Genomic DNA, 13,915 nt, shown 5'->3' on the forward strand with positions numbered 1-13,915 from the left:
GAAACCCCAACTCTACTAAAAATACAAGGAATTAGCCAGGTGTAGTGGTGGGCACCTGTAATCCCAGCTACTCAGGAGGCTAAGGCAGGAGAATCACTTGAACCCGGGAGACTGTGGTTGCAGTGAGCCGAGATCGCACCACTGCACTCCAGCCTGAGCGACAAAGAAGACTAGTCTCAAAAAAAAATTACAAAAAAATAAGAAAAAAAGGAGACTAGAAAAGTCTTGAACACATGTGTGTGCAAGTATGTGTGTGTGCATGTGTGTATGCATGCACATACGTGTGTGTGATGATGACAAAAGTTGCACTTCATATAGCACAGGGAAGAAAGAATGAAATACAGCCCATACATGGTGTTTAAACTATGGGGAACAATTCTCCATCGTTTGAAGACGATTGACAGGTGATCTCAGAAGGCATGTCGCTGGAATGAGAGGGACACATACTGACAAAAACCAAATTTAAAAAGCTCGTGGAGAGGCTGGGCGCGGTGGCTTACGCTTGTAATCCCAGCACTTTGGGAGGCCAAGGCGGGCGGATCATCTGAGGTCAGGAGTTCGAGACCAGCCTGACCAACGTGGTGAAACCCCGTCTCTACTAAAAATACAAAAATTAGCTCGGCGCGGTGGTGGGCGCCTGTAATCCCAGTTACCCGGGAGACTGAGACAGGAGACTCGCTTGAACCCGGGAGGCGGAGGTTGCAGTGAGCCGGGTTCGCGCCACTGCACTCCAGACTGGGGACCGATCGAGACTCCACCTCAAAAAAAAAAAAAAAAAAAAAAGCTCGTGGAGAAAAACGGAAGCGCGGAGACGTGGAGATGGACTCTGGAATGCAGCTCCACCCCCAGCCTGTTCTAGGGCACGGTGCTTTCCTCCACAGAGGGACTCTTTCCCGAAGGCTGTTAGGAAGGGGCTCCCCTACTCACTGTCCCGTTGATGCCACCTGGCTGCATGCAGGAACCCCTCACAATAATGCATCAGGAACTCATGGTCTGAGTGCTGGGCTGTTCCCAGGAGCAAGGGCAGAAGGTCTTGGCCGTCAATCACTCTGCAGGAAGGAACATGGCATGGCTCAGGGTTGGAACAGGGACTTTGGACATTTGTCCCTCCAACATCTGCCAGTCCCAACCCCAGGTGCTGCACTCTATGTTGTATCAGTGGAGGGAAAGTCCGGGTGTGAGCGCAGATGGATGGAAGGCGTGTGTGTGCATTAGCACGCTTAGAAGAAGAATGCAGCAGCGGCCCACGTTAGTCACCACCAAACGTCACCTTTGGCTAAAAAGTAATTAATTGGCCGGGCACGGTGGCTCACATCTGTAATCCCAGCACTTTGGGAGGTCAAGGCAGGTGGATCACCTGAGGTCAGGAATTCGAGACCAGCCTGGCCAACATGGTGAAACCCCGTCCCAGCTAAAAACACAAAAATTAGCCGGGCATGCTGGTGCGTGCCTGTAATCCCAGCTACTCGGGAGGCTGAGGCAGGAGAATCGTTTGAACCCAGGAGGTGGAGGTTTCAGTGAGCCGAGATTGCACCACTGCACTCCAGCCTGGGCGACAGAGTGAGACTCAGTCTCAAAAAAAAAAAAAAAAAAAGCTGAAAGAGCCAGCGCTCAAAGACTGGAAGGTAACAAAAGCCCACCAAAAGTTCTGCCCAGGCCTTTCCTGGGCCTTGAAGCATGACAAAATAATGAAGGATTCCTAACAGGACCCGTTTAGGATTAAACACGTTTTATTGGGGGTCTGAAGAAACTCCCCAGACCTTCACAATGAAGTTTTATTGAGAGTCTAAAGGAACTCCCCAAACCTCCATGATTTAGCGGGAGACAAGATAAGGGTAATCACCCCAGCACCTGGAACCATTTAGATTAAGTCAATTTACTGAGGCTCCAGAGGAAGGTCCTCAGGACTCACACCTTAATTATAGATAAAAGGAAGTGGAATCACTTATGTCTTTAGATGAGTACACACTTACATGTGGACATACATCTTAGAAGATATAGCAGCTCTGGAAAACTTTGTAATTTGGAGTCGGTCTAGTGATAATTTCCAGCCCTTCTCCCCATACCTGGTTACAGAAATAAAACTCCTTTCTTTCCTAGTTCATTTGCATCACGTTATTGGGCCATGAGAATAAGTAGCCCGACCCTCGGATTGGTCTGGGAACAATTTCATGGATGCCTTACTGCAATGCCAGAGTGACATTTTCATTTGTCATAAGTGTTGCTGTGTCTGTGCAAAGCTGAATTGTTTCTTTGGGTTGTTCTGTACCTGTCCTGGGGCACCTCACCGCCTGCCAGCTGGACCACGGTGGGGAACACGTCCATCAGACTTGTGGGCTTGCCAATCACTTGGCCGGCCGGGAGCACCCCGGGCCAGCGGAAGATCCCAGGCACGCGGATCCCACCTTCCCATCCTCCCATGCCCTTCCCACCTGTGTTTGAACACAGACAAAAGAAAGTGGTTAAAAAACAGAAATAGATGCTCAGCCTGGCTGCTTTCACTTTTCTGCATGTTTCACTTGTTTTAAGTTTCTCTCTCCCTGAGTCTCTCAGTTTCTCCCTCTTTGTTTTAGTGACATTAAAACATTCAATCTCATGTAGTTCCCCTGTAGAGGTTTGATTTTATATTTTTTATTAACCTTGTTATTGGTTAGTGTGCATTGGATTAAGTTAGGTCCTTCACTGCAAATGACTGTTGTCCTTATAAGAGGAGACACAGACGCAGAGCAGAAGGCCACGCGGAGACGGAGGCAGACTGGAGTGGTGTGTCCACAAGCCCAGGGACACCCGGGGCCCCCAGGCGTTGGCAGAGGCAGAAAGGAGCCTCCCCTAGGGCTTCTGGAGGGCACATTTCCCTGAGACACCTTGATCTCAAACTCCTGGTCTCCAGGGCCAGGACAGGATAAATTCCTGTTGTTTAAACTGCCCCAGTTTATAATACTGACGTTCTTCATGGCACAGAGAACCAGACTGGGTAGAGAATACATTAACATCAATGGCAATGAGATAAAGGTTTCTGAGGAGTCAGGCCTTCAATGTGAAGTTGTTTCGGGAAGGCATTAGTGGATGTAGCTGGCATTTATATATCCCGTTTTACATGTGTACTAGACTGATGGATCCATCTACTTCAAAGCAAATATACATCATAGGTATATTTGCCAACATCAGCCTACAAAGGTTCTTTCAAGGACTGAAAAATAAAGCTCTGTAAGCAGGGAGATGACAAAATGTGTAAGCACAACAGTGTGAAGTCATGTACACAGGGCAGCACATTTTAGAATCTTTGTGGGACATGAAATAATGGCGTGCTTGGAAACAATGGAATCCAGGTTTGAATATAATGTGGCCAGCTAGGTGTCTACCCTTCTTCCTTTTTTTTTTTTTTGAGACAGAGTCCTACTCTGTCACCCAGGCGAGAGTGCAGTGGCACAATCTCAGCTCACTACAACCTTCACCTCCCAGGTTCAAGCAATTCTCCTGCCTCAGCCTCCTCAGCTGGGATTACAGGCGTGTGCCACCACGCCTGGCTAATTTTTGTATTTTTAGTAAAGATGAGGTTTCACCATGTTGGCCAGGCTGGTCTCAAACTCCTGACCTCAAGTGATCTGCCTGCCTCGGTCTCCCAAAGTGCTGGGATTACAGGTGAGAGCCACTGCGCCTGGCCTTATCCTTCTTGGATGCATTGTCTGAAGGTAAAATTCAAACCTGAGTCCATACAATAGAATATATTCAGCCATGGAAAGGAATGAAACATTTCCACAACACAGATGAACCTCAGAAACATCACGCTAAGTAAAAGAAACCATTCACAAGAAAACCCACATATTGTATGATTTCATTTACATAAATGTCTAGAGTAGGAAAATACACAATGATACAAAATAATGTTGTGGCCAGGCATGGTGGCTTACGCCTGGAATCCCAGCACTTTGGGAGGCCCAGCTGGGAGGGCTGCTTGAGTTCAGGAGTTTCAGACTAGCCTGGGCAACATAACAAGACCCTATCTTTACAAAAAATAATTTAAAAAATTAAATAGTAAACAAACCAAAAACAAGTTTTTGGGTGATGGATGTTAGCACGGGGGACAGGGAGTGACTGCTATGAGTACAGGATTTTTTTGTGAGGTGGTGAAATGTTCTGAAGATAAACAGTGGTGGGCCACATGATGATGGTTACACAACTTGATAATCTAAAAACTCCTTAATTATGCACAAAAACGTGGCAGGCCAGGTCTCAGTAACGCAGGCCTCCGTAACAACTGTTTCAGCACTGCCCGAGTGGTGAAGTTACATCTTAAAAGCTGAAACCACCAGTGCCCTTATGCAAAGGCTGAGATGTAACAAAAGCCCCCCAAGAGTTTTGCCCAGGCCTCTCCTGGGCCTTGAAGTGTGACAAGATAACAAAGGAATTCTTAGCAGGATCCGTTTAGGATTAAACAAGTTTTATTGGAGGTCTGAAAAAACTCCCCAGACCTCTGTGATTTAGCAGGAGACAAGGTAAGGATAATCAGCTCTGGCACCTGGACCTATTCATTTATTTATTTATTTTATTATTTTTGTTGTTGTTGAGATGGTGACTTCCTCTATTGCTTAGGCTGGAGTGCAGTGGCACGATCTCAGCTCACCGCAACCTCCACCTCCCAGGTTCAAGCGATTCTCCTGCCTCAGCCTCCCGAGTAGCTGGGACTACAGGCGTGTGCCACCATACCCAGCTAATTTTTGTATTTTTAGTAGAGACGAGGTTTCACCATGTTAGCCAGGTTGGTCTCAAATTCCTGACTTCAGGTGATCTGCCCGCCTCGGCTTCCCAAAGTGCTGGGATGACAGGCGTGAACCACCATGCCCGGCCACCTGGACCCATCTAGATTAAGTCAATTTACTGGGGCTCCAGAGGAAGGTCTTCAGGACTCAGACCTTAGTTATAGATGAGAAGTTAATCGCTAATGTCTTTAGATGAATGCACACTTACACGTAGACATACAGCTTAGAAGGTATAGAAGCTCTGGAGAACTTTGTAATTGTGAGTTGGTCAGGCAATAACGTCCAGGCCTCCTCCCTGTAACCGGTCACAGAAATAAACTCCCTCCTCTCCCAGGTCATCTGCATCTCAGTTTTGAACCACCAGAATAAGCAGCCTGACCCTCAGTTTGGTCCAGGAACAAAAATTCAAACTGAGTATGTCAAATTATCACTTTTGCCCTGGAGAGGAAAAATCACTGTCCTTGAGCAATAATATTGACCCTCCTGGAAGAGACTGCCCTGTTGGGAATTGCGGGGAAGAGATAAACTTGCAAGATGAGGATCTGGGAGCATCTTAGCCTCACCTTTATAAATTCCATTCCAGCCACCGTACTGGGTGCGTCCAAGTTGATTCTCTAGGGAACCCCCATGATCTGATGTAAAATAAATGAGGGTGCTGTTGGTCAAACCTTCCATATCCAAAGTGTCAAGGATCTGTCCTGCAAAGAACAGATGTTTTTGAGGCCGTCGAAATAGAAAAATATCAGAAATGAAGCCCGAAGTGTATGCTTTAGTATTTGGAGGCTATCCACAAGAATGAATCCTTAGTTTTAACGCATAATGGAAGTCAGTTGTTTAATTTTGATATCATTTGTTGGAGATTGATGTCTGACTTTATGTGCACCCCATCCTTTGCTCAGAATTTTAGGCAACCTACAAGGACAAAATATCAAAAACTTAAAAGTGTGGCATGTAGGCTGGGCGCAGTGGCTCACACCTGTAATCCCAGCACTTTAGAAGGTCAAGGCAGGAGGATCATTTGGGGTCAGGAGTTGGAGACCAGCCTGGCCAAGATGGTGAAACTACATCTCTACTAAAAATACAAAAATTACCCGGGCGTGGTAGCACATGCCTGTAGTACCAGCTACTTGGGAGGCTGAGGCAGGAGAATAGCTTGAACCCGGGAAGTGGAGATTGCCATAAGCCGAGATCACACCACTGCACTCCAGCCTGGGTGACAGAGTGAGACTTGGTCTCAAAAAAAAAAAAAGAAAAAAAAAAGTGAGGCATGTGAACATTCCAGAGAAGGAAGCATGGGCTGAAAATGCAGACCAGTCCTCAACAGTGACGCTGAGCTTCTTGCAGTCACACACGAGGGCACTCGTGTCATTAATGCCACTCACAGGCCGGGCACAGTGCCTCATGCCTGAAATCTCAGCAATTTGGGAGGCTGAGGCAGGAGGCTCATTGAGCCTATGAGTTTAAGACTAGCCTGAACAACACAGCAAAAACTCGTCTCTACAAATAATAAAAAAATTAGCCGGGTGTGGTAGCGCACACCTGTGGTCCCAGGTACTGGGGAGGCTAAGGTGGGAGGATTGCTTGAGCCTGGGAAACTACGGTGCAGTGAACCGTGGTTGCACCACTGCACTCCGGCCTGGGTAAGAATGAGACCCTGTCGACCAGGCGCGGTGGCTCACGCCTGTAATCCCAGCACTTTGGGAGGCCGAGGCGGGCAGATCATGAGGTCAGCAGTTCGAGACCAGCCTGGCCAACATAGTGAAACCCCATCTCTACTAAAAATATAAAAATTAGCGAGGCATGGTGGCAGGTGCCTGTAATCCCAGCTACTCTGGAGGCTGAGGCAGGAGAATCGCTTGAACCTGGGAGGCAGAGGTTGCAGTGAGCCGAGACCGTGCCATTGCACTCCAGCCTGGGCAACAGAGTGAGACACCATCTCAAAAAAAAAAAAAAAAAAAAAAAAATGAGACCCTGTCACATACACACACAATTAACTTTTTCTCCTTCCTTGCCTAGCTTGTTAAGGAAACAAAATGTTTTAAAAACACATCTTTCACCCAGATCTCTGACGGCAATTATTCTGAGGATCCTGGGATTCTCAAGCCCACCACCACCTAAACCCTGGGATTCCTAAGTTCTTTTTTGGGAGGCAGGGATGTGCTGTGCCCATATACAGGTACTCACCCAGCCCTGACTCACTCAAGCGATATTCCCCTTCCATCCTGTTCTAAACCCAGGAAATATGATGAGTGAATGAGGCAAAACAATCCAGACCCACAGGAGTTTACATTCTCCTGGGGGAACATGGAAAATCGACCCACCTAACACATGGTCATGAAGAGAAACAATGGTGGTGCTGTGTTAGGAAAAAAAGAAGAAAGAAGACAGAAAGAAGAAAGAAGAAGAAGAGGAAGAAGTGGAAGAGGAAGAAGAAGAAGGAGGAGGAGAAGGAGGAGAAGGAGAAGAAGGAGGATGAGGAGGAGAAGGAGGAGAAATATGAAGAAGAAGAAGAAGAAGAAGAAGAGGGGGAGGAGGAGAAAGGAGGGGGAGGAGGAGAAAGGAGGAAGAGGAGGAGGAAAACAAAGGCAAAACAAAAAAGGACCACAGGAGAATGGGGGAGAAGATGATTGGGGAGGAGCTACGTTAGGGGTGAGTCAGGGCAGGCTCTGAAGAGGAGCCAGCGAAGCCTGAGGAAGCATTCCAGGAGGGAACAGCAGGTGTGGAAGCCCTGACAGGGGACAAATGTGAAAGATACTGTGTGGTGTCCACGTGGCCAGAATGCAGCAGGTGGGGAGGACAAAGGGGTTGGGTGGAGATCAGACGAGGATCTGGGCAGCAGCAGGTCATGGGGCTTTTGTAGGCGAGAGGAGGAAATGTAGTCCTATTTTTAGTGCAGGGGAGCCACTAGCCACTCTACAGCAGAGAGGAATTTTCTCTGCTCTTTCTTTCATTTGTCTACCACACGACGATAGGATGTAGACATCTTTGGGGCCAAAATTCTGTATGCCACTTGGGAATTAAGACATGGAAATCTCTGAGGTCATTATTGTATCTAACACATGGGGATTAATACGTGGACATCTTTGGAGTCATTATTCTGTCTTCCACATGGGAATTAGGATGTGGACATCTTTGGGGTCATTATTCTGTCTCCCACATGGGGATTAGAAAGTGGCTACCTTTGGCCATTTTTCTGTCTACCATATCAAGATTAGGACGTGGACGTCTTTGCAGCCATTATTCTGTCTAGGGAGTGGACAGCTTTGGGGCTATCATTCTTTCTGCACATGGGATTAAGACGTGGACATCTTTGGTCGAATAGCAATGCCTTCCATGCACGTGTTATGGAATTCACTCTCTGCTAATGGAGTGAAGATCTGTCCTATAATATTTTGGACTCTTAAAATCCAGTCGCACTGCAATCGCTATTCTGCCTCTTCTGTCTTTAACCTTCTCGTTCTTTGTTTCCTTTCCTGCTTCTGTTGCTGGAGGGGAAGCAGCCCGTTTTCCCTGGAAGGGCACTTACCTACCATCCAGTCCATCTCCTCTACGTTGTCCCCATACAGCCCGTGGAGACTCTTCCCGAGGAAGTTCTCCATAGTGATAAGAGGGATGTGGACGTGCAAAAAGGAAACAAAGAGGAGGAAAGGCCCATGCTTATTCCTAAAAATAAATACAAAGCAATTAAGGTTACTTTTTTGGTAAAACAGAGATTGAAGTCCTGTAGATACTAAATATGGATCTCACTTGTCACATCCTTACTCAAATGTCTTCTCAACTCTGCTCACCAAAAAGAAGCACTCAAAACTCTTCTTCAACAGAAAAATAATTCTTATGTTTAACAATCTTCCTTTTTTTGTTGTTATTTTAAAGACAGGGCCTTGCTCTGTTACCCAGGCTGGAGTGCAGTGACATGATCTCAGCTCACTGCAGCCTCAATCTCCCAGGCTCAAGTGATCCTCCCACCTCAGCCTCCCAAGTATCTGGGGCCACAGGCATGTGCTAACAGGCCCAGCTAATTTTTTTTTTTTTTGGTAGAGACAGGGTCTCACTATGTTTACTAGGGTGGTCTTGAACTCCTCGGCTCACGTGACCTGCTCCTGCCCATCTCAGCCTTCCAAAGTGCTGGATTACAGGCGTGAGCCACCATGCCTTTCTGGTCTGTTACCTCTCTCTCTCTCTTTTTCTTTTTTTTTTTTTGAGATGGATCCTGGCTCTGTCGCCCAGGCTGGGGTGCAGTGGCATGATCTCAGCTCACTGCAACCTCTGCCTCCTGGGTTCAAGCAATTCTCCTGCCTCAGCCTCCCAAGTAGCTGGGATCACAGGCATGCGCCACAACGCCCATCCTGTTTAAGACTCATTAACATCATGAATTTTCCCTTCCCTTCTGAAATCTATTTAAAAATCCACACTGGGCCAGGCGTGGTGGCTCACACCTGCAATCCCAGCATGTGGGGAGGCTGAGGCAGGAGCATTGCTTCAGCCTAGGAGTTCAAGACCAGCATGGGAAACAGCAAGACCCCATCTCTATTAAAAATACAAAAATTAGCGGGGTGTGGTGACATACACCTGTACTCCCGACTGCTCGGGAGGGTGGGGCGGGGGGATTGCTTGACCCTGGGAGGAGGAGGTTGCAGTGAGCTGAGATTTCACCACTGCACTTCAGCCTGGACAACCAGAGTGAAATCCTGTCTCAAAATAAATAAATAAATAAATAAAAAACCATACTGATTTAGTGCATCTTTTTTCCCCTGAATATTATTATGTTCTAACTCTACATACTTAATGCAAAGTTAAAAGAACTGCAGGTTACTGTCTGACATGACTTTTATTTTGTTCAGTTATTTCAATATATATTTTTGACCTCAAGCCTTAACTTATAGAATAGGTGGTGTTGCACATTCAATTTTCTTATAATTGCTATCACGTAGTGAGGATTAGGACATAAAATAGTTATAAAAAGCACACTTTAAAAATGAGGCAGCCGGGCGCGGTGGCTCAAGCCTGTAATCCCAGCACTTTGGGAGGCTGAGACGGGCGGATCATAAGGTCAGGAGATCGAGACCATCCTGGCTAACACGGTGAAACCCCGTCTCTACTAAAAAATACAAAAAGCTAGCCGGGCGAGGTGGCGGGCGCCTGTAGTCCCAGCTACTCGGGAGGCTGAGGCAGGAGAATGGCGTGAACCCGGGAGGCGGAGCTTGCAGTGAGCTGAGATCCGGCCACTGCAGTCCAGCCCGGGTGACAGAGCGAGACTCCGTCTCAAAAAAAAAAAAAAAAAAAAAAAAAATGAGGCATATTGGGTTATTAATATTATTTTCATTGTCCTCCTTGAAAGTAGTGCTTTAGCTTCTCCCTCCCTTCACCTGGCCTTCATGGTCTAATCTAGAACCTTAAAGCATAAGAGCAATGGTGAAGGTGTTAGCCTTAATTAGAACACATCAGGCTGGGCATGGTGTCTCATGCCTGTAATCTCAGCACTTTGGGAGGCTGAGGCAGGAGGATAGGCTGAGCCCAGGAGTTCAAGACCAGCCTGGGCAACATAGCCAGATCCTGTCACATTAGAAATCAAAAAGAATGCAACAGTCTTACCTGCTTTAATTTGCAAGCTAATTGTCAATGTCCTTTCTGTCATACATTAGGTATTGCCGGGATGACCTCTCTCTAAGAGGCTGGGTGCGGTGGCTCATGCCTGTAATCCCAGCACTTTGGGAAGCTGAGGTGGGTGGATCACTTGCGGTCAGGAGTTCAAGACCAGCCTGGCCAACATGGCAAAACCCATCTCTACTAAAAATATGAAAGTTATCTGGGCATGGTGGTGCATGCCTGTAATCCCAGTTACTTGGAAGGCTGAGGGATGGGAATCACTTGAACTCAGGAGCAGAGGTTGCAGTGAGCCAAGATTGCACCACTGCACTCCAGACTGGGCCACAGCTTGAGACTCTGTCTCAAAAAAAAAAAAAATATATATATATATATATATATATATATATATGAATGTTGTAGGAGATGATGACAACCTCACTGTCACCAGGTAAGGTGACTTTTGATGGTATCCTCATCTTTCCTAGAATGCCCTTGGCGAGCATGAAAATAGCTGTGTAGTGTTGAGAACCCTTTTCATCCTATTTCTCCTGGTCCCACACAGGAAGTCTCCCTGCCATACAGTTGACTGCAGGCTAAGTTCTGCCATAAGACATCTGACTTCTGATGACAGACATTTTTAAAATTTATAATTTATTATAAAGCCCTTCAGGTGATGCAGTTTACTTAAATAGTGCCTGTGGTGATCCGAGGATGCCAATGGAGTAAGACTGACCCTAGAGTAACAGCAAATTCCAGCTGACCTGTAACAATTTCTTTTTGAGACAAGGCCTTGCTCTGTCACCCAGGCTACCTTCATAGCCTCACTACATAGCCATAACCTCCTGGGCTCAAGTGATCCTCCTGCCTCAGCCTCCCAAGTAGCTGGGCCTACAAGTGCATGCCACCACAGCCAGCTAATTTTTAAAATCTTTGTAGAAATGGGGTCTTGCTGTGTTGTCCAGGCTGGTCCCTAACTTCTGGCCTCAAAATATCCTCTTTCCTCAGTCTTCTGAGTAGCTGGCATAACAGGTGTGTACCACTATACCCAGCTCAGCAGTAACAATGTTTTAATGGACACAAGGCAAGTCACAAGGCTCCACTGACCCTCATCTATGCCCCATTTTTACCAAAAAATTGTCCTTCTAGGTCATGGCTATCCCATTCTTCAAATGTCAATTAAAGAAGAGGCTTTTTTTTTTTTTTGAGACAGGTTTTCCCTGTGTCACCCAGGCTGGAGTGCAGTGATGTGATCTCAACTCACTGCAACCTCCACCTCCCAGGTTCAAGTGATTCTCCCACCTCAGCCTCCAGAGTAGCTGAGATTACAGGCACGCACCACCACACTGGGCTAATTTTTGTATTTTTAGTAGAGACGGGGTCTCACCATGTTGGCCAGGCTGGTCTTGAACTCCTGACCTCAGGTGATCCTCCCACCTTGGCCTCCAAAACAGCTGGGATTACAGGAATGAGCCACCATGCCTGACTGAAGAAGACTATTTAGGATGCATTTTCATTCCAAAGCTGAGTGCTTGGAGGAAGCTGACACTTTTCTGCTGACCTTTTGAGAAAGGACGCGACCTCCTGCAGAATAAGGGGCGTCGTTTTTTGGAAGCGCATGGGTTGCTCCGTGATGGTGTGGTTTCTCATCAGCAAGCAGTCGGCATGGACAATCAGAGCACCCACAAAATAGGAGCCTGCGAGGAGGAGGACGGCCCAAAGCGCTGACCAGATGACCGGCGTCCACGAGACGGGTATCAGGTGTGTGAGCTTCCCTGCTACCAGTGTGAGGGCAACCAAGGCCAGGACTTGGAAGAGGAAGTTGAGTTTTTTTTCCAGGTTGACACGCTTCTCTGAGAGTTCCCAGTGGGCGCAATCACCCATCAAGGAGAAAGGCATTCCGTAGAAATGGTCAAAGCCATGGTGGAGGGGGTGGTGGCAATGATCGCTGGCTGACTCACAGTTGAGACCCAGATGCCACTTTCCTGAGAGGCAAAAAGGATGTTGATGTGACAAGCATCTGAGCACAACTGGACATGTCGATATTGACTGTTTGTCGCATTCCTGATACTCTGTTAGACACTGAGGGGCCGGGAGATTGCAGAGAAGTGTGGGCAGCACTAGCTGTTACTTGCACCCCGCAATCTGGCCTCATCGTTTCAGGGGAATGAGGACCCCGTGTGTCAGCTTTAACCAAAATATGAGTTACCTGTGACAGGTGGAACAAAGTACTGTAAAACTGTTCACTTAATACAGCAGAAATGTATCCTCTCCCAGTCCTAGAGACCAGGAGTCTGAGATCGAAGTGTCTCCAGGCCACACTCAAATTGGAGGCTCTAGGAGAGGATCCTTCCTGCCTCTCCCAACTCCTGAGGGCTCCAGGCCTCCCTGGGCTTGTGGTCGCATCCCTCCAGTCTCCGTCTCCATGTTTCCATGGCGTTGTCCTCTGTGTGTGTCTGCGACCTAATCTCTTGTCTTATAGGGACAGCAGTCTTTGCAGTAGGACCCACCGTAGAGACCTCATCTTTACTTGATTATATCTGCAATGACTGTTGTGAGCTGGATCCTGGCCTGCCTCAAATTTCTGAGTTGAAGCCCTAACACCCAGGACCTCAGAATGTGACTGTGTTTGGAGACAGGGTGTTCAAAGAGATAAGTAAGGTAAAATGAGGTCATTGGTTTGGCACTGATACGGTTTGGCTGTGTCCTCATGCAAATCTCACCTTGAATTGTAATAATCCCTATGTGTCAAGGGTGGGGCCGGGTGGAGATAATTGGATCATGGAGGTGGTTTCCCCTATACTGTTCTCACGGTAGTGAATGAGTCTCACAAGATCTGATGGTTTTATAAATGGGAGTTCCCCTGCACATGCCCTCTTGCCTGCCGCCATGTAAGACATGGCTTTGCTTCTCCTTTGCCTTCCACCATGATTGTGAGGCCTCCCCAGCCATGTGAAACTGGGAGTCCATTAAACCTCTTTTCTTCATAAATTACCCAGCCTTGGGTATGTCTTTATTAGCAGCGTGAGAACAGACTAATACAGGCCCTAATCTGATAGAACTTGTGTCCCATAGGAAGAGGATATTAGGGCACAGACACATGCATACTCTCTCCAGAAGCTCTAGGGAGGATCCTTCCTGCCTCTCCCAGCTGTGGGTGGCTCCAGCCATCCCTTGGCTTGTGGTCACATCACTTTAATCACACTGCTTTCTCCTCTCTGTGGCCCAATCTTCCTGTACCTCCATGTTAAATGAAGCCTTGTCCTTGCACAGTGGGCCCAGCTGGATAATTCAGGATCATTTTCTCACCTGAAGATCATTCACTTAATCACATTTACAAAGACTCTTTTTGCATATAAGCTAATATTTGCTAGATTCAGAGGTTAGGGCCTGACATCTCTGGGGACCATTATTTAGTCTATCGCACCTTGTTCTGCAGTGCAATGATGAAGGCCAGAAAGCACCATGTGATATCATCAGCATGGGCAGAAGACTTCTGGGCTTTGGAATTGTCCTCTCTCTGAGAAACCACTATCATAGTGGCCACGGTTGAAGTCGGTGGTGGGTTTCGC

The 13,915-nt window shown here is 47.2% G+C and overlaps 1 protein-coding gene across 4 annotated transcripts in view; it reads right to left on the reverse strand.

Moving 5' to 3' along the window:
• Positions 1 to 13,915, reverse strand: part of LOC126947231 (arylsulfatase L) — a 32,069-nt gene that overhangs the window by 1,328 nt on the left and 16,826 nt on the right. For all 4 annotated transcript variants that reach the window (XM_050777949.1, XM_050777948.1, XM_050777951.1 and 1 more), the window contains 5 exons: positions 11,905 to 12,328; positions 8,287 to 8,423; positions 5,324 to 5,458; positions 2,270 to 2,432; positions 928 to 1,049 (listed from right to left, as the gene is read on the reverse strand). In XM_050777949.1, coding sequence (XP_050633906.1) covers positions 928 to 1,049; positions 2,270 to 2,432; positions 5,324 to 5,458; positions 8,287 to 8,423; positions 11,905 to 12,328 — 981 coding nt within the window. The remainder of the gene's footprint in view (positions 1 to 927; positions 1,050 to 2,269; positions 2,433 to 5,323; positions 5,459 to 8,286; positions 8,424 to 11,904; positions 12,329 to 13,915) is intronic.

This window comes from Macaca thibetana, chromosome Y (assembly GCF_024542745.1).
Source record: "Macaca thibetana thibetana isolate TM-01 chromosome Y, ASM2454274v1, whole genome shotgun sequence".
NCBI lineage: Eukaryota > Metazoa > Chordata > Mammalia > Primates > Cercopithecidae > Macaca > Macaca thibetana.